At 40.9% G+C, this 19,719-nt stretch overlaps 2 protein-coding genes across 2 annotated transcripts in view; one reads left to right on the top strand and one right to left on the bottom strand.

Moving 5' to 3' along the window:
- Positions 1-19,719, bottom strand: part of LOC311038260 (GTPase IMAP family member 8-like) — a 487,341-nt gene that overhangs the window by 338,774 nt on the left and 128,848 nt on the right. The gene's annotated exons all lie outside the window — the stretch shown is intronic.
- The window catches only part of LOC311038259 (ceramide transfer protein-like), a 36,499-nt gene that overhangs the window by 6,881 nt on the left and 9,899 nt on the right, over positions 1-19,719 (top strand). The window contains exons 3-12 of the mRNA XM_084047658.1: positions 1,467-1,601; positions 5,918-6,034; positions 6,131-6,196; positions 11,326-11,442; positions 12,180-12,315; positions 14,015-14,098; positions 15,677-15,834; positions 17,039-17,131; positions 18,017-18,103; positions 18,630-18,725. Coding sequence (XP_083903784.1) covers positions 1,467-1,601; positions 5,918-6,034; positions 6,131-6,196; positions 11,326-11,442; positions 12,180-12,315; positions 14,015-14,098; positions 15,677-15,834; positions 17,039-17,131; positions 18,017-18,103; positions 18,630-18,725 — 1,089 coding nt within the window. The remainder of the gene's footprint in view (positions 1-1,466; positions 1,602-5,917; positions 6,035-6,130; positions 6,197-11,325; positions 11,443-12,179; positions 12,316-14,014; positions 14,099-15,676; positions 15,835-17,038; positions 17,132-18,016; positions 18,104-18,629; positions 18,726-19,719) is intronic.

Here is a 19,719-nt window from a genome sequence, read left to right as displayed (position 1 = left end):
TGGGGGTCTAAAAAATATATGTTTTTGGCCGCCGACCCCCGTCAAAATATTTTGTTCCAGGGACCCCCCAAGAAGCAAAGATTTGAGTTAAAAATGTTGTTTCCCAAAAATAAAAATAAATAGATGTATTCAAAGATTTGCACAAATGTTCAAGATTTTTCAAAATAGCCCTTGGTGCCGCGCTATGAGCTTGTATATCTGCTATTTTTGAATAGCCCAACGTATAAAATAATGGTTATAGCTATAAAAATCTAAAATGACATTGTCACACCAAACAACCTTACATTGCACACACATGGGGCGCTACAGCAGTGTTTAACACTGCAAATGGCCATAACTCAGTGACCATCGCTCTTCTCAGCGCTACGGTATATAGCAGTGGTTCCTAAACCTTTTTAGCTCAAGACCCCAAAGAGAAACTAGATGTTTGGGGACCCAAACTAGTGAAAATAGCAGATCTACAACACGTCGCTTCGCGCCGCGTTGTGAGCTTGTCGATCTGCTATTTTCACTGCTAAAACTTTTTTTTTGAAATTCATTTTATGGACATTATTTCTTTTATTTATGAACTACTTTTGAAAAATGTTGGAATTGTTTGTATTTGATGAAAAGTTGCGATTTCTTTGTTTAAATTGTGTGTGTGTGTGTGTGTGTGTGTGTGTGTGTGTGTGTGTGTGTGTGTGTGTGTGTGTGTGTGTGTGTGTGTGTGTGTGTGTGTGTGTGTGTGTGTGTGTGTGTGTGTGTGTGTGTGTGTGTGTGTGTGTGTGTGTGTGCGTGCGTGCGTGCGTGCGTGCGTGCGTGCGTGCGTGCGTGCGTGCGTGCGTGCGTGCGTGCGTGCGCGCGCGCGCGAAACGAAAAAAATAGATATTTTACCCGCAACCCATAAAAATTGGTCATTGACTCGAGCATGGGAACACCCACTGTTTGGGAAACAGTGCTATATAGCAGTGGTTCTCAAACTTTTTCATGACAAGGACCCCCAAATTGACACTTATTAGCCCGTGGACCCCCATTTGAAAAGATATGCCAGGGACCCCCATAAGAGAAGATTTTTACGGCTCTCTAGCAGTGATTCTCAACCATTTTAATTTCAAGGACCCCCGGTTTGACATGCATTAGGCTACGGACCCCCATTTAATGGCATTTCTATCTCTGGGACCCCAATTCATATTGTAAAATCAATGTTAATCTAACTCTGAGAGTGTACAAATGGAACCAAATGGACCCGTTAGGGTCCATTTGGTTCCATTTGTACACTCTCAGAGTTACAGACCCATAAGGGTCCATTTGGTTCCTGTCCATCATTTAGCTGGGGACCCCCTGGAACCCCCTCAAGTACCCCTGGGGGTCCCCGGACCCCACTTTGAGAACCAACGCTATATAGGGCTGGATTTGAAGATTCCACTGAAAATGTAGTGTTATAAAAAAAAAAATACTGATTCCCTTTTTCTTCCCTTTTCCTCCAGTGGACAAACTACATCCATGGCTGGCAGGACCGCTGGGTGGTCTTGAAGAACAACACTCTCAGCTACTACAAGTCACAGGACGAGACCGAGTTTGGATGCAGAGGCTCCCTGTGCCTCAGCAAGGCTGTCATCACTGTGAGCACACACACACGCACACGCACATGCACACGCGCATGGTATGTAAAGAATGTTATAGCCTCCTTAAAAAGGCCAGTTATCATCAACCACTCCTCCTTGGAGACACGGACTGTCTGGTACATCAGTTGGTTATCAAAACATGTTCCATGTCAAGAAAACCCCCACATGAATGCACGTTATTTGGCCTAAGACCCCCATCGGAAAGTATGTTGCGCCAGGGAGCCCCCCATACAAGATTTAATGTTGTTGAAATGTTTAAGAAGATATGCCACATTTTCCATTATATAAAAAAACAAACAGCCAATGTATATAGGGTTAAAATGGTTAAACTGACTTTGATGCTATAAATAACCCATTAACAGCGCATTATGTGTCATTTTTAGATTTGAGCTAAAAAGCATAATTTTACACTTTGGCTATTCAAAAATAGCAAATATACAAGCTCAGACGTGGCACTGAGTGCCGCGCTACGAGCTTGTAGATCTGCTATTTTTGAAAAATCGTGATTCGAAAAATCGACATTTTTAACTCAATACTGCCAAGGGTCCCTGGAACAAAATATTTTGAGATGGGGGTCGGTGGTCAAATACATATCATTTTGGGGGTCCTTGACATGAAAGTGTTTGAGCACCACTGATATAGAAACATACGTTTTTTCAGAAAACTGTTGGGGGATTTTGGAGACATTATTAGAATCCCCAGAAACAATGATTTTAGTTAAAAAAACAGTGCAGGTGTCTTCTCTCCCCCTGACATGTCTACATCAGCCTGTGACAGAGCAGTTCGGTCAGTGTAATCCCATACAGCTACACGACTGTACAGTAAATAGTAGTATAGTATAGGGATGTGTCAGAATAATCGAATATAAGATACAAATCTAATATTATATCTAATATCATATCTTTTTTTTATAAAAAAAAAATATATATATATATATTGTTTTACATTTTAGAGGATACCTAGTATGGGTGTAATATTTATTTATTTTTGCATTGACAGGAAATAATTTAAAAATACTTCTGATATAAAAAATGCACAAAATGTGACCGTGGGTATGCTATGCTCTAAAAGTGTGAAAAACATATTTTTCATTTGATGGTTTAGTTGCAATAATGTAAAAGCTGCACTGTTTGTTTATTTCTGAAAACCAGTTTATAGGCCAATGCAATGCTGTTTTTGTAACATGAAAAAACTACCCAAACAAACCCCCCCCCAAAAATAACGAATTATCGTTATTAACTCATTTTCTGCCAATAACGCATATATGCGTTCTATAGAATCCATCACTTGCCTGCCAATAACGCATATATGCATTTTTAGAAAAAAAAACAGCAAGGCTGTCATCACTTTGAGCGCGCACACACACACGCGCGCACACGCACACATGGTATGTAAAGAATGTTATAGCCTCCTTAACCCATTGAGACCTCAAGCCGATTCTACATGTCTCCTAAATCTCAACAGTTTTCTGAAAAACGTATGTTTCTATATCAGTGGTGCAATCTTTTTCATCTTTATATGCGTTCAATCTTTTTCATAGAACGCATATATGCGTTCTATAGAATACATCACTTGCCTGCCAATAACGCATATATGCGTTTTTAGAAAAAAGAAAAAAAAAACTTTTTTTAATTTCAATGAAAAATCTCTGGCAGACAACTGCAACAAATCTGAAATAACTCAGGCAGATTAAGTGTTAATAGATTTATAGTAATCACATTTCATTTTGGTCACTTTTACACATCCCTAGCATAGTTCAGGTCATTTCTACATCAGCCTGTGAGATGACATCAGTTCAGTGTAAACCTAGTTCTCCGAATGCTCTATACTGTAGAGTCTGGAGCTACACCTCTCATCTGTTCGTCATTTCCATTCACCAAAATATTTGTATATTTACATTTTATTTTAGAATTTCCATTTCTGCTAAGCAGCAAGCTACATGGGCGTCTTTATTAGGGCACATTTTGTGCCACTGTAAAGACCAAATGGACTCAGGGAAGGAGGCGTCACATCCGCTTTACCCCCGGATCATTTTCAGAGCTTCCGTTGCTCCAGACGGAAGCATTTGAACATTGTGGGAGGCAACAGTCTGGCTCGCCAGACTAACCTGTTCTGGCAACCAACAACCAACATATAGGCTAACATTCACTGAAAATAGCAGAAAGACACAAGTTTGCCAATTTACGACACGTTGTGATCTTGTAGATTGGCTATTTTCTACAGAGGGATTTGGTGGTGAGGGTAAAAAAGAGGGGACCAAGGATAGGCCCTTAGGGGACCCCAGTCAGTGAGGTATAGAGGGTTTAAGTGGTTACCGCTAAGTTTTAAAAGAGTTTTTCTGTTTCTATATTTTTATTAGACAAAAAGTAAAGTAGACAATCCACCACGAAAATTAAAAGAGTTTTTAATGTGCTCCACCTCTAAGATCTCCTCTTTTAACCTGCTTGTGAAAGCACTTGTTTTTCCTGGGCTGTGTGTGTGTGTGTTAGGGTTCATGTTAACAGAGAAGTGTGTTGTTTGTCAACCGAATGCAGCAGAGGTCTCAGTGACCTGCTGCATGGATGGATGTCACACAATACAGCAACACACCTGCCATTTCATTTAGAATGAATCGCACTCTAAAATTCAGAATCCTCGGACACAGACGTTAACCATCGACATTATGAAAACGGTGACAAAGCCAATTCTTCACTTTTCCCAAATGTATTTGGGTTTTTCTGAACGGTCCACGCAGACTATGGGATCTGTTGTCATGGTTGCAGTCCCATAGCCTGGATTCTATCACGGTATCGATTCTGTTATTGAGAACGTTTTGGCTCATCAATTCTCTTATAGATTCCAGTGTGACCTAGTCTCGCACTCTCGCGTGTGCTATATAGAGTCTGGAACTACAAATCCCAAAAGCCAAAAACGGAAGATGTCATTTCCGTCCCCCAAAATATATTTTAAAATACCTTTACATTTTATTATTTTATTTCCATTTCTGCTAAGCAGCAAGCTATATAGGCTTCTATTATTTAAATTTATATTAGGACAAAGAATTTGAAAATCGTTGGAGGCAACAGTCTGGCTCGCGAGACTTAAGTGCATCGATTAAAGTTCTCAGTTGCCGTGACTGATTTCAGTCATTTGGATCCATATGAAGCTAGCATGTCTTCTGTGGAAGCATGTTGCGCAGCGAAAATAGCCGATCTACAAGCTCTCAATGTGTCGCAGGCGCATAAAATCTTAATAGTCTCGGAGATTTCAGATAAATGCAAAGGTTAAAGCATCAATCTGTGATTTCTTCACCTGGTTGGCAGTATGTAGAACAGCAGGAACAATATTACTAAAACATAATTTTAAATATTGTATTGATTGTTTAGGAATCTGTACTAGTGTGTGTGGGGGGGGACCTTTCATAATGTTTCACTAATCGCACATTAGGACTTGATCACACAAAACATTTTGTGAGATTTCTTTTAATCCATGTAAGTGTGTCGTGGCGTCAGGTCAGGTCTTGAGATGTGATGAAATCAAATCACTGGCACAAACACATTGTAATTCTGAGTCGTTATAATGAACTTTAGACTTCTGTTTAGTTGCCTGCCAACTACAGATACAAACAAGAAACGTGAATGTGTAATGGCTTGCATGCGCATATTTCTTCCGTGTTGCACATCGTTTGAAGCAAAACGTGCTCGATTGTCTGCGGAATGTAAATGAAAGCGGTCGAGTGCCCCAGAGCAACTACCAATAACAGAAAAGGGTTGACAAGGAATTGGATCGATAAGCAAGATTGAGGGGGGATCGAAATATTTATAAAAGAATATTATCCCCATCCCTTGTTGCATTGTATTAGCCCATTTAGACTGGTAAAGTATCTCTGTCATTTTAGATTTCTTTGGCTATTCAAAAATAGCAGATATACAAGCTCATAGCGCGGCACCGAGTGCTGCGCTATGAGCTTGTAGATCTGCTATTTTTGAAAAATCATGAAAATGTGTGAAAATCTTCGAATATATATATATATATATTTTTTTTTAAATATTTTGTTCCAGGGACCTACAGAAGCAAGATTTGAGTTAAAAATGATGTTTAAACAAATATATGTATTCAAGTTTTGCACAAATGTTCAAGATTTTTTTCAAAAAATAGATAGATCTACAAGCTCGTAGCACGGCACTCGGTGCCACGCTATGAGCTTGTATATCTGCTATTTTTGAATAGCTAAAAATCAAAAATTGCACACATGCGTTCCCGGTCTTAATGGAATAACTCAATTCAATTTAACAATCTCTCTCTCTCTGTGTCTCTCTGTGTGTCTCTCTCAGGTTCATGAGTTTGATGAGTGCAGGCTGGACATCACAGTGAACGACAGCGTTTGGTACCTGAGAGCTCAGGACCCTCAACACAGAACCACATGGATCCAGTCCATAGAGCTGCACAGGGTAAAATGAATGCATCTTTTATAAGCTGTCCTTTTCATAAGGGCCGTTTAACAGTATATAATGTTAACTGTATGTATGTATGTATGTTTCCATCAGAGTATCAGGGAGGGGAGGAGAGAAAAGGGAGGAGTCCAGGTGTCGGTGCTCGCCCCGCCTCCACTGGTGAGTTTGTTTCCAGCCAATCATGAGATGGGAGAGCATCTTTAGCGTGAAAAAAACCCACATAGATTAGAGCATACATGGGCAACTGGCGGCCGGGGGTCACATGCGGCCCCCACCTTCACTTAATGCGGCCCGCAGGTTAATATCGGAATACTGATCATATTATTGATTTCAGCTGTTACAATTCCAAACATGCAAACATGACCCGCTTTAATTACTTCAGTCTATATTAGTAGCTTAACACATTACCCGCCAATCCCGTAGTCCTACGGGCCGTTAAATCCAACCGTTAACCGCCAATCCCGTAGTCCTACGGGGCGGGTGTTTTCCCATGTTAAATCGTGCAGGTGCAGATTCCGGATTTTTTTTGCACTTCCGGTTTCGAAGGGGGCGGACCGGAAACGAAATAATACTGTTTCCGGTTTTTGTCCCGCCTCCGTTTCCTGTCTAGCGATCAACTTTGGAAGCCATTATCTCGGCTTGTTGTTATGCTCTCCCCATCCCCCATTGTAGCGTTTTGCTCTCGTTCTCCAAAATGGAGGGTCGGATCGCGTCGCCGTCTTCGGCGTTTTGTAATGTCGGATCCCGTGTTTGTGTCGAACCAAATGAACGCGGATTTTAAACGGATTTAGCGGGGCCTATGACGGAATCAAAAAAACAAAAAAGGTAAGAAAAAGCTTGGCACTACGATGGACGTTCTGAGATTAGCCGTTGTCTTTTTTATGTCCAATGTATTTGTATTTAAGTTCATAAAGTTAACATAAGTATAACTAAATGCATTTGAAATTAAATAAAAATGTTATTTTTCAGGATTCCAATAAAAAAATAGCGAAACAAAATCTGGATTCCAATTCAAAAATAGCAAAATTAGCAGATCTACAAGCTCAAAACGTTTTTAGCTTGTAGATCTGCTAATTTTGCTACTTTTGTGTGACATAGATTGGCCCGACAGTATATCTCTGCTGTCCGGCAGAAACCAGCTAACTCCAAAATGTACATTTTTCAGGAAATGACAAAAAAGTGGAGTTAGGAGGGGTTGTTCATCATTACACACACACACACACACACACACACACACACACACACACACACACACACACACACACACACACACACACACACACACACACACACACACACACACAGACTTTGCATCACATTTTATTGGCCTGGTATTTAGACTTTATCCCACGTCTAGACAGAGAAAAACACACTATTACATCACAGTGCAAACCCACCTATGCTAATGAGCAGGATATAAACTTTGTGTAGGCATTGTCTACTTAACTTGCATTTAAGCCTGGTTTATACTCTGTTGCGCGCCGCTGTCACCGCACCCAACATAGCAGATCTACAAATTCCCAACACTTTGTGAGCTTGTAGATCAGCTATTTGTGACATTTGATTTAGTCTTAGTACCCTATCTTGCCCGCCTTGCCCCTTATACCTAAACTTTGTAGGCATTTTTTACCATTTCGAAAAACATTTTAACCCATTAAGACCTGGGACGCATCTGTGTCATTTTAGATTTATTTGTAGATCTGCTATTTTTGAAAAATAGTGATTTTTTTTTTTTTTTTTAAAACTGTTAGGATTTAGAAAATGTTAAGAAGCGGCCTCAGGTCTTAAAGGGTTAAAATAGCCAATCTACATTGCATGTAGATCTACTGGATATCTTCTCCTCTGGTCCCTCCCTAACATTTTAGTCTAAATTTGATCTGTTGACACAATTATAAATGTTTTTAATCGTCATTGCTTCCTTTTTTTATATTTAGTTTTTATTTAGTTTTTGTCAGTGAAAAAAGGTAGTCAACGAAAATGTTTCATCATAGTTCTAGTTGACATAATTAACACTGATGCTATTCAAGACTCTTAGATTCTAGTTAGTTTTGTTAACACAATGCGGTTAGTTATTGTTCTTTTGTAAAGCATCAAATTCCGTTTTTTATTTCAGTTAACCAACATGTTTTGTCAGTTTTAGTTTTCCGTCATTTGGTTTGTTTTAGTTAAAGGAGAATTCCAGTCATTTTAGATGTTTGCTTTGATGTGTCACTAATCACTCACCAACATACAAAGGGCCGTTGAATTTTTCCAGAGAAGCACCTGTTGTACATTGTGGAGACCCCTTCCACTGGCATAATGGAGTAATGCGGATAAACAAAAATCGCCTATTTTAGCAGCTCCAAAGTTCGTTTTTTTCCCCACTAATCCTCATTATGTAGTGTACTGACACTCAAACATGCACTGAATGTCCCTTATGAGCTGCCGTTCATGCAGAACGACATGGAGCTGGTTGTTTCTCTCACAGAATCTGTCAACACCGAGGACTAGCTTCACAAATGACTGGAATTCTCCTTTAACTCTAATAACCCTTATAGAGTCAGTGCTGCAGTTACAGCAAACTACAGAGTTCACTTTAATATTGTCACTGATGAGGTGGGATTCACGGCACACACACACACACACACACACACACGCCAACCACACCCTTCTTTCTCTCTGCCAAAACATGTGGAGTTCATTTCTGGTCCAGGGGAATCCCTCCACTTGTCACCCCTCCCCTCAACTCGAGGATGGGCGCGTGTGTGTGAGTGTGTGTGTGTGTGTGAGTGTGAGTCAGCCACAGTGAGTCATGTCCTCCCTCCATGGTGACTCACAGGGTAAACCTCTCTCTCCCTGCTAAAGGCCCCACTGAACTGTCAACGCACAGTTACTGGACTACTCTTCTGCTAACTCTCAGTTCAATTCAATCAGTGGTGGAAGAACTACTCACATTTTGTACTTGAGTAAAACTACCAATAATACCACAATGTTGAAATACTGTTGTTACAAGTAAAAGTCCGCTATTCAAAATGTACTTGAGTAAAAGTACAAAATTATTCGCATTAAAATATACTTAAGTACTGAATCTAAAAGTGCTAATTTTGCAGAATGTCCCATTTCACAGGTTTTCAAATGTACAAACATGTTTTGAAAATCTACAAGCTCACAACGCGTCGCAAAGCGACGCGTTGTGAGCTTGTAGATCGTCTGTTTTCAGATAGCTTAAGTATGCATAGGGCTGAAGTGGTTAATGCATGTTTTGTAATAATAATCAAAATCTGCAAAACATATTCAGGTTAGGGTTAACATTAGACATTTGGTGCATTCGTGGAATGGCAACCCGATGGAATTCCTTTCCATTTTGAATGGGGTGATTCATAGTACAGTCGGCTGGGAATGAGCAACACAGCCAAACAGTGTGGGTACTAGCGCTCCCAAAAGATATGCCAAAATCCTCTGCAACATTCCTCTGTTGGTATTCACTCTTGTTTTTGAGCTTCAAGTGCTGGCAGGTGTGTGCCAGTCACAGGTGTGTGTGTGTGTGTGTGCCTGGGTCCTTCAACTTTGTTGAGTGTGTGAGATGCTCGGAAAACAACATCACCACGGTTATCCCTTCAGGCAGTGCTGGAAAAAAAGTTGCAATGTTGAAATACTCTGCTACGAGTCAAATCCCGGGATTCAACATTTACTTGAGTGAAAGTACAAAAAGTATTGGCATCAAAATGTACTTACAGTACCAAAAGTAAAAGTGCTCGTTATGCAGAATGTTCTCATGTTTTAAAAAAAATCATTTGAAAATAGCCGACCTACAAGCTCACGAGCTTGTAGATTGGCTATTTTCAAATGGCCGAAATGTATATAGGGCTGAAGTGGTTAATGTATGTTTTGTAATCATCATAAATCTAAGTACGGTAACTAGTAACTAAAGTTTTCAAATAATTGTAGTGAAGTAAAAAATCTTATTAATATTTGCCTCTGAGATGTAGTGGAATAGAAAATTGGGAAAAAGACCTCAAAACTGCACCTAAGTACAGTACTTGAGTAAAAGTACTTAGTTACTTTACACCACTGCCTTCAGGATAAGGCCCGTGCAATAGGTTAACTGGGGGCACATTTTGGCACATCTTTTTTGGGGGCGCTACGCTACCCACACGTTGGCGCTGCGTTGCTCATTCCACCAATGCACAATCCTTACAAGTTGTGCGTTGTTGTGAAGGGTGCATAGGCTCTATGCACAGCAGCCATATTATCACTTCCTTCACAGGTGTTACCAATGATACTAATGAAGGCTCTGTTCCATTTAGTGTAGCACAGTGGTTTCCACGACCCCCATAACTCTCAGAGTTACACACCTGTAAGGGGCCATTTGGAAGACCATGAGGGTCCCTGGACCCCAACTGTTGTAGACCCACTGGTGTTTCCAGTGGGCCAACATGCACAATATCAGCACCCTGACTCTGTTTGACCAGAATGAAACAGAGCCTTCATTACTATCATTGGTAACACCTGTGAATGTCTTCATAATATGGCTGCTGTGAATAGAGCCTATCAATGTTATTGAAGGGGAGAAATAATCGACTGAAATAAAGTTTCCAAACTTTTTGTTACTAGTTTTATATTGATCAGTATATGTAGATTAGCTTCATATCAGCCTCAGTGAGTGAACTCGACATGACGGAATGGGGTTACACCAGGTCACTGACCTAGAGCTATCTTAAGCTCTGTTAGGACGTCGCTGCCCCCTGGTGGCATTAAAGCCCATTAAAACCCAGGAACACATCTGTGTTAACCTGACTCTGTCAAATGGAAGAAGCTTGCGACACACAATGCAAATGAGATTTCCGGAGGGATGGGGGTTTACCAGGCTACATCTATACTTTGGCTATTCAAAAAATAGCAGATCTACAAGCTCATAGTGGTCATAATATGGACATACCTAATAACATATTTGTGTATTCTTATATCAAAAGGATATAAGTGTCTGTCTGTCTGTCTGGCTGTCTGTAGAACACTGGTGAATAGGTGAACATCCGGCAAAGATACGGTAGAGGAGCGTACTGTATGTACTAGACTATTTTCGCTATTCGGTAATACATACAACAACAAATATGGTACCGCCAAGTAAATTGGCACTTTTACAAATTGGTTTGTTTACTGTTGAGTGAGAAAACAATGTTGCACATTCAGCTAATCCTCTGGGGACCCCCCCCCAACAATAATTTGGGGACCTCCCTGGGGGGTTTAAGTGGTGAATAAAGTCGATAATGATATAATCATCTCTATGCCATTTCTGTGTGTCTTGTCAGTGTGTGCAGGCCGAGTCTGGCTACGGCTCAGAATCCAGTTTGAGGAGACATGGCTCCATGATGTCTCTGACCTCTGCTGCCAGCGGATACTCTGCCACCTCCGGCTCCTCCTTTAAGGTACGTTCTGCTACACCTCCTCTTTAACTCCTCCACCTCCTCTTTAACCCATTAAAACCTGAGGCAATTCTTAAAAAAAAAAAAACAGTTTTTGAAAAAAAAATCTAAAACATTTTTTTTTCAAGATTTTTCAAAAATAGCAGATCTACAAGTTCATAGCGCGGCACTCGGTGCCGCGCTATGAGCTTGTATATCTGCTATTTTTGAATAGCCAAAGAAATCTAAAGTGACACAGATACGTTCCAGGTCTTTATGGGTTAACCCGTTAAGACATCTGTGTAAGCACCATTATTTTATACTTTGGCTATTTTTGAAAAATCTTGCAAATCTTTGTATATTATATATATTTTTTTTTAAGCGAACATTTTAACTCAAATCTTTGCTTCTGCTCGGGGTCCCTGAAACAGCATATTTTGAGATGGGGGGTCCGCGGCCAAATACATATAATTTTGGGGGTCCTTGACATGAAAAAGTTTGAGAACCACTGATGTTATAGCAACATTTAGAAGACATTTGTAGAATCCCCCAGAAGCAAAGACTTGAGTTAAAAAAAGTTTCACTTTAAAAAATATACATATTCAAACATTTTCATGATTTTCCAAAGAAATAGCCAAAGTATAAGATAACGGTGAAAGTGGTTGAAATCTAAAATGACCCGATGCTTTCCCGGTCTTGATAGGTTCCGCCTGATGCACGTAGTATGTTTTTAACATGTCGTTTTGCGTTTGTCCCTCAAGGGCCACAGCCTCCGAGAGAAGCTGGCAGAGATGGAGACGTTCAGAGACATCCTGTGCAGACAGGTGGACACTCTGCAGAAATACTTTGACAGCTGCTCAGACGCCGAGTCCAAGGACGAGCTGCAAAGAGACAAAAGTAAGAACCACACACACACACACACACACACACACACACACACACACACACACACACACACACACACACACACACACACACACACACACACACACACACACACACAACATTTGGTTCCATTTGTACAAACCCGTAAGGGTCCATGTGGTTCCCTTTTGTACACCTATAAGGCCTGTCAGCGAATATTCCATATTTGAATATGTATTTGAATATGAGAAATTAACAAAGGTTTGACTGTCAAAATGAGTTTCAGTGTTATTGCGCATGCGTGGCCACAGACTATGGGCTCTGTTGTCACGATTATGGTCAACGCGGGCTATAGGATCAATGACCGGATGGACCTACTGTACCTTTGGGGCTGCAACACACACACACACACACACACACACACACACACACACACACACACACACACACACACACACACACACACACACACACAGCGCTACAAGATTCTAAAGGATTTTGATTTAAGGGTCATGTCCACACAGACAGCGTTTTATGAGCAGAGCGTTCTGGATATCATGTCCATAGCCAGGCCTGGAATTGTGTTATTTTAGGGGCAAGGCCACATGTCATTTTTTTAGGGCACAAAGGCCAAATGCCAGGGCAGGAAGGCCATCAAATAAAACAAGATTTTAGTCCATTGGAATAATTAATTTACTTTAAGGGTTAAATTATCCATGCTCAGCCCTGCACCACGTTACTGGATTGGTTTAAAGATGGGGACTCAGGGGAGTTAACAATTCAGAATCTCAACAAAAGACACTGGTGTCTACATGACAAGAAAGAGACACTGGTGTCTACATGACAAGGAAGAGACACTGGTGTCTACATGTTGACAAGAAAGCAAGAGAGAGAGGAGAAAGTGGTACAGTCAGTCAGCTGGGGCATTAAGGCCACTTTGGCCTCTGCACATGCCACTTTTTTGAGGGGCACAAGGCCAAACTGAGGGGAAACGATGGCCATGGCCTTCGTGGCCTCCCTGAAATCCCTGTCCTTTCCATAGCACTCGCATGCAGATTGGAAGTGGGGCCTAAAGGTTAGAGGAGCGCAAATCTGGGTGGGGAAGTGAATGGCCACCACTCACCCTCCAACACCGAACCCCCAAACTGAACCCCTGACTGCTCCAGTGGAACACTAGTCCCTGGGTATGGACTAGTGTGTGTTATTAAATCATTTACATAAAACAAAACCGACCGTGGGTGCATTAGGAAAAGATTTAGGAGTTTAATAAAAAATGACCGTAGTGAACCGAGTGTCTCTCTGGAACCGTTCCTCCCCCTCGTCTGTCTGATGCCAGAATATTTGTCACTGGACTGACCAGCGACAATGAAGCCTGCTTTTGTTCCCCTCTCTCTCTCTCTCTCTCTCTCTCTCTCTCTCTCTCCGTGGTGCAGATGAAACCATGTCATTGTTGTAGTGTTCAGCATTGCAGCTACAGTAAGGATGTTCGTAGTGTGGCTGTATTATTGTATAGTATTGTATTTACAGTATCTATGTTTGCAGTAGCACTGCTTTGATGACAGCTAGAAGGAGCTTACATGAAAACACTGCTGTTCAACACCTCTCTGACTCATCTCTGTCTCTCTCTCTGTGTCTGTCTCTCTGTCTGTCTGTGTGTCTGTCTGTCTCTCTCTCTCTGTGTGTCTCTCTCTCTGTCTGTCTGTCTGTCTGTCTGTCTGTATCTCTCTCTCAGTTGTGGAGGATGATGAGGATGACTTCCCAAGCACTCGCACAGACGGAGACTATCTGCACAGCAACAATGGAAGCAAAGACAAAAGTGAGTGAAATAAAAGTTTTCGTTTATACTGGGGAGACATTTACTGTCGATGCAAAGAAAGGAACGAGTAGGCGCCTATATCTGGGATGCTCACTGTCTACAGACAAGTGGAAATTCAGAATCCTGAACAACTGGGCCACAACCTCTTTTTACAAGCAATTTACATGATATAGGACTATAGTTATGTAATAGATAGAATATGCTAGATATACCTACTTACTTATATGATAGATATAGTTGTACAGTAGGATGGATATAGTTATATGCAGTGTTGGGCGTTGTGTTACTTAGTAATATTACTGTTCCCCAGTAATGAGTTGTGTAATGTATTCCTTTTGCCAAAACAGTAATATGTGTCAAAGACAGCTAGTCATTTAGCCTATTTTTGATTTTTTTCTTGTCATAAGAAAGCAGGGAATCACAGCTATTTCAAGAAAATTTAAACATTGGTTTTGCGGTTTGGTCCACCAGTTTGGGAGATATGGCTTAGACAGTGATGTTTTCCAGAGATCTAGAGGGCTGAAAAAATGCAGGATAAGAATCCAGATTTGTTTTGGATGTCTGAATGTTTACATGTTAAGTTGGCTGTCCAATAAGGAAGATTTTGTCTTAGGAAAATTCCTAGAGAAGGCATGGCAGTTGCGTTGGAGGACGATGTATCCGTAACTCACAGCCTGGACAATCAATATGTCTATGTATTCTGTTTTTGGTGTATGCAAATTTTGTGAGCGTCTTATGAGCCTGTGCGGGCTGGGCATCTTGTGGTGCAGGACACTATAATACAAATCAGTCTATCTATCTACAGTATCTATTACATATTAACCCATTAAGACCGGGAAAGTGTCTGTGTAATTTTTAGATTTCTTTGGCTATTCAAAAATAGCAGATCTACAAGCTCATTTTCGTTGACATTTTTTTTTAAAGCAAACATTTGTAACTCAAATCTTTGCTTTTGGGGGTCCCTGGAACCACAGATTTTGAGAGGGGCTCCGTGGCTAAATAAATACATATCATTTTGAGTGGTCCTTGACATGACAAAGTTGAAACAATGAAAAAATCCTATGTTTTTGGCCGCCGAGCCCATCAAAATATGTTGTTCCAGGGACCACCCCCAGAAGCAAAGATTTGAGTGAAAAATGTTGTTTAAAAAAATAGATATATTAAAAGATTTCCACAATGTTCTAGATAAAAGAAAATAGCAGATCAACAAGCTCATAGCGCTATGAGCTTGTATATCTGCTTTTGAATAGCCAAAGACATCTAAAATGACAGATGTGTCTTAATGGGTGAATGAGCCAAGTAACATAGACCCCTTAACAGACAACGTCATACTGTATGCGCGCAACGAAACCCATTATATCAGGTCTCGTTAGGACGCGTCTCACTAGCCAACACACACAAGAGGGGGTTGGGGTGTGCTGAAACCAGTGCACCCCGAAACAGGTTGGGAATTGATTGCGTGAAACAATCACCTGTGCGTCCAGGCTCAATGTTAGTAAACAAATAATTGGTCTATTGCATTACTCGCTACAATGAACGCCATTTGATTCAGTTTCTTACCTCTTCTCTCTTGCACAGTGCTTCAGTGCGTGAGTCCAAAGGGCATCAATGGCATTGACTTCAAAGGCGAGGCCATCACGTTCAAAGCTACAACGGCCGGCATCCTGGCTACGCTGTCCCACTGTATCGACCTGATGCTGAAACGAGAGGACAGCTGGCAAAAGAGACTGGATAAGGTACCAACCATGCTACAGTCCTCGGTGTTAATTTAACTCTAAGAGCAAACAAATGGTCCCGTTATGATCCAATTCACACAAACGATGCTGGCACCAGTGTTGGGAAAGTTCACTTTCTACATGAACTAGTTCAGTTCATAATTCAACATTTTGAACTAAAGTTCATGGTTCCAAAAATTAAAAAGAAAATTCCATTTTCTTTTTCCAATACGTTGCTGCGAGCTATTATTTGTCAAAATTATTGCCACAGCCCATATAAAACCACAGACGGCAATTATTTTATCCGTTTTAACATTGAAATGTGTCAGATTATTAGGCCTTCTATTATAGTATTATACAGATATTATTGTATTATACATTATACATTTTATGCAATTTTTATGCCATTTTTAGCCATAATTTTTTACAAACAAACCAGACCTACAAGCTCACACAATGAGTTGCATCCACGAGGCGTTGTGAACTTGTATGTCTACAGTATGTTTTAAAAACATAGCAGACCTACAAGCCCACAATGAGTTGCATCCACGACGCGTTGTGAACTTATATGTCTGCTATTTTAGGCACGGGACACCGTCGTGCTGCGAAGTGTAAATTAGTCTCTAGCCCAGAGAGAACAGCAGCAGCAGCAGAGAGAGAAACTGCATCAACAGTGAAAAGTTGTGAAACATACTTTATTTTAAACACAAGCAGTACACCCGGTCCCAACAACGTTGTTGTTGTTGTTGTTGTTAATACAGCGCAGAAGCTTTCTTTAATTACAAAATGATCTTGCGTCGGAGACTCCGCAAGAAGAACAAACAGCTGTGGGTTATCACTCAGTGTACTAAAGTGACACAACAACTGATAAACGGACAGGGATTTTATAAAGCTAGAGGTGCTTCTCTTGCATGTTTAACCGGAGAGGCTATCTGTAATCAATCATGGAGCTGCACAGTAGTCTGTAGTCTGCACGTAGATCGACCTCACTCCGCACTGCGCAGATGAATGTCAGAGACCGCCCAGATTTTCTTTTTTTGGGCTGATGGTGCGTTCATGGCAAAAGATAACCCCCCCCCCCTTTTTTTTTTGCCCCTGGGGGCACCACCTTCTTTTCTGTGTAGAAACAGGAACTCGGTGTGGCTCCTCCCCTTTCTTAGTCCACTTCCTCCCGGGTGGTTCTGTGGTTAAATGTTTTAAAATGACATGGTGTTTGTTTGTGCAGGAGGTCGACAAACGGAGACGAACAGAAGAGAGCTATAAATCATCTATCAATGAGCTGAAGAAGAAAGCCCACTTCGGAGGACCCGATTATGAGGCAAGGACACTGACTCATAGAAAGTCATGCAGCATATCATCGTTGTCAGATGTAAACCTCATATGTCTAAAACTGTTGCTTTTCAGGATTCAAATATTCAAAAATAGCAGATCTACTAGCTTGTAGATCTGCCTTTTTTGTTATTTTCGTGTGACACTGTAGTATGACGGAGACTCGGAAGTAGGGCATTCATTTACTAAACAAAACATACAAAATATGGAGATAAGAGGTTTCTGGCCGACAGCAACGATACCGTCTAAAGCCGGGGTCTTCAACGTTTTCAGGCCAAGGACCCCCTAGCTGAGAGAGAGATGAAGCAGGGACCCCCTCTATATTGTAATCAATTGTGTTTCAGATTAAACTTTTTTTGTTTACTTGGTCTGCTCTTTTTTCCCTCTGCACCTATACCTCTTTGCCAAAAATAGCAGATCTACAAGCTACGAGCTTGTAGATCGGCTATTTTTGGTTAAAGTTCTCTGATGCTAGGGTTCAGGAAAAAGAAAGAAATCATATCACAAAGATTTGGCGGACCCCCTAGGGGTCCCGGACCCCCTGTTGAAGACCCCTGGTCTAAAGTAAAGGTGTATGGGCGGGGGGGGGGGGGGGTGGGACGGAGCCTTCCAATGTAAAGTTTGAGTCACTTCCCTTTCTACTGTGATTCGTCGAGCACCATCCAATCAGAAATGACGTGCCTACGTGTCGGGTGACGTTTGGAAATCAGGCTCAAACAGGATGACGGCCAGACGGAGAAACAAAGTGAAAACATTTAATAAAGATAATCTGTCTGGATTCCAGGCTAATCAGCCCAGGACCTTTTTGAAGTAATCAATATATAGTATAATCAAATTATGTAATCAATATGCTTCCCGTTTGTTCTGTCGGCAGGAGGGCCCGAACAGCCTCATCAATGAGGATGAGTTTTTCGACGCCGTTGAAGCTGCCCTCGACAGACAAGACAAGATAGAGGAACAGGTAATATCACATGTCAAGTTTTCTGAAGGTGAAATGATGGACTTTGTCACAAAGCATGCAAACAGTGTTCTCCGGCGGCGAAAACTACAATTTTAATTATAATGTAATAATGTTGGACAAAAGGTACTCAGACAAAGTACTTGAGAGAAAGCATAGATACTAACTACAAGTGAAAGTTGCTCAGTCAAATTCCTTCATCACTTCAAAGCCAGTGACCTCTTTCATGTTCATAACATGGTTTTGATGGAGTAGTATGCAAGTACAGGACAGCTGTGTAAGTTCAGGACAGGTGTGTTTTTTATGTATTTTTGTATTCCGGTGTCAGACACAGATAAGAAGGCGAGGACGCAGAGAAATGTTTTATATTTTTCTTTTATTCCAGTGTCAGACAGAGACAGCACAGAGGAGAGAAACATTTGATATTTTTTATATATCTTTTTTTTATTCCATTGGCAGACAAAGAAAGCACAGAGGACACGGAGAAATGCTTTATATATTTTATTTGTCTTTTTCTTTTTCATTCCAGTCTCAGACAGAGAAGACAAGGACACAAAGAAGCGGTGCAGTTGTTCCATCCGGAGAAATGTTGTCAGCCACAGAAACACACAGATTCTCTGACAAGGTTTGGCTTGAAGCCCCTATAAGACATTTTAATTGAGCACCGAAGTCTGACGTAATTTACACATCCTACCTGGGTCGCGTCCCCCCCCCCCCCCCCCGTTCTGAATTCTCATAGACGTGTTTAATATTGCGTCAAATAAGAACTGTGTTCCAAAAATAAACAAATGACCCCGGCGGTTTTACTCTTATGGATATGAACCATCAACTGACGGTGAGAAAATGCTAATGTTACTTCCGAGTTCCGACGAATTAGTTAAACTGCAAATATATGAGTGACTAACTATCATAAACGATACAGAGCCACCTCCCTGACAATATCGCCGAGACAGTTTGTTTATTTTTGGACCACAATTGTTTATTTTTGGACCACAATTCTTATATGAGACGATTCTAAGATGACCCAATGTTATTCTCTATAGCGAAATTACTTTACGAACCAGGGGATGGACGAGTGACGTCAGGACTTCTGTACTCTATACATGTGTAAGCCATTCCAAAACCAGCCTTCAAAACCACGCCCCTTGCTGTGATTGGCCGAGATGCGCGGACGTTTCCAAAACGAGCGTTCCCCAAAACAAATGAGCAAACATCATTGAACACAATTGCTTGTGATCCGCGAGAGGGCGATATCTATCACTGCACGTCAGTGGTGGACGAAGTACTCCGATATTTTGCTTAAGTAAATGTAGCAATACCCCAATATAAGTACTCTGTTACAAGTAAAAGGCCTGTGTTCAAAACGTTACTTGAGTAAAAGTACAAAAGTATTGGCATCAACATATACTGTACTTAAAGTAACAAAAGTAAAAGTACTCAAATGTTTGAAAATAGCAGATCTACAAGCTCACAACGCGTTGCATTGCGACGCGTTGTGAGCTTGTAGATCGTCTATTTTCAAATAGCCTAGGTATAAAATAGGGCTAAAGTGGTTAATGTATGTTTTATAACGTAATGATTTATATCTGCAAAGTAACTAGTAACTAAAGTTGTCAAAT

The sequence above is a fragment of the Gymnoscopelus microlampas genome (assembly GCF_963454915.1).
Source record: "Gymnoscopelus microlampas genome assembly, chromosome: 21".
Lineage (NCBI taxonomy): Eukaryota > Metazoa > Chordata > Actinopteri > Myctophiformes > Myctophidae > Gymnoscopelus > Gymnoscopelus microlampas.
Note: the sequence above shows the minus strand (reverse complement) of the source record. Positions and strands in the feature narration are given on the sequence as shown.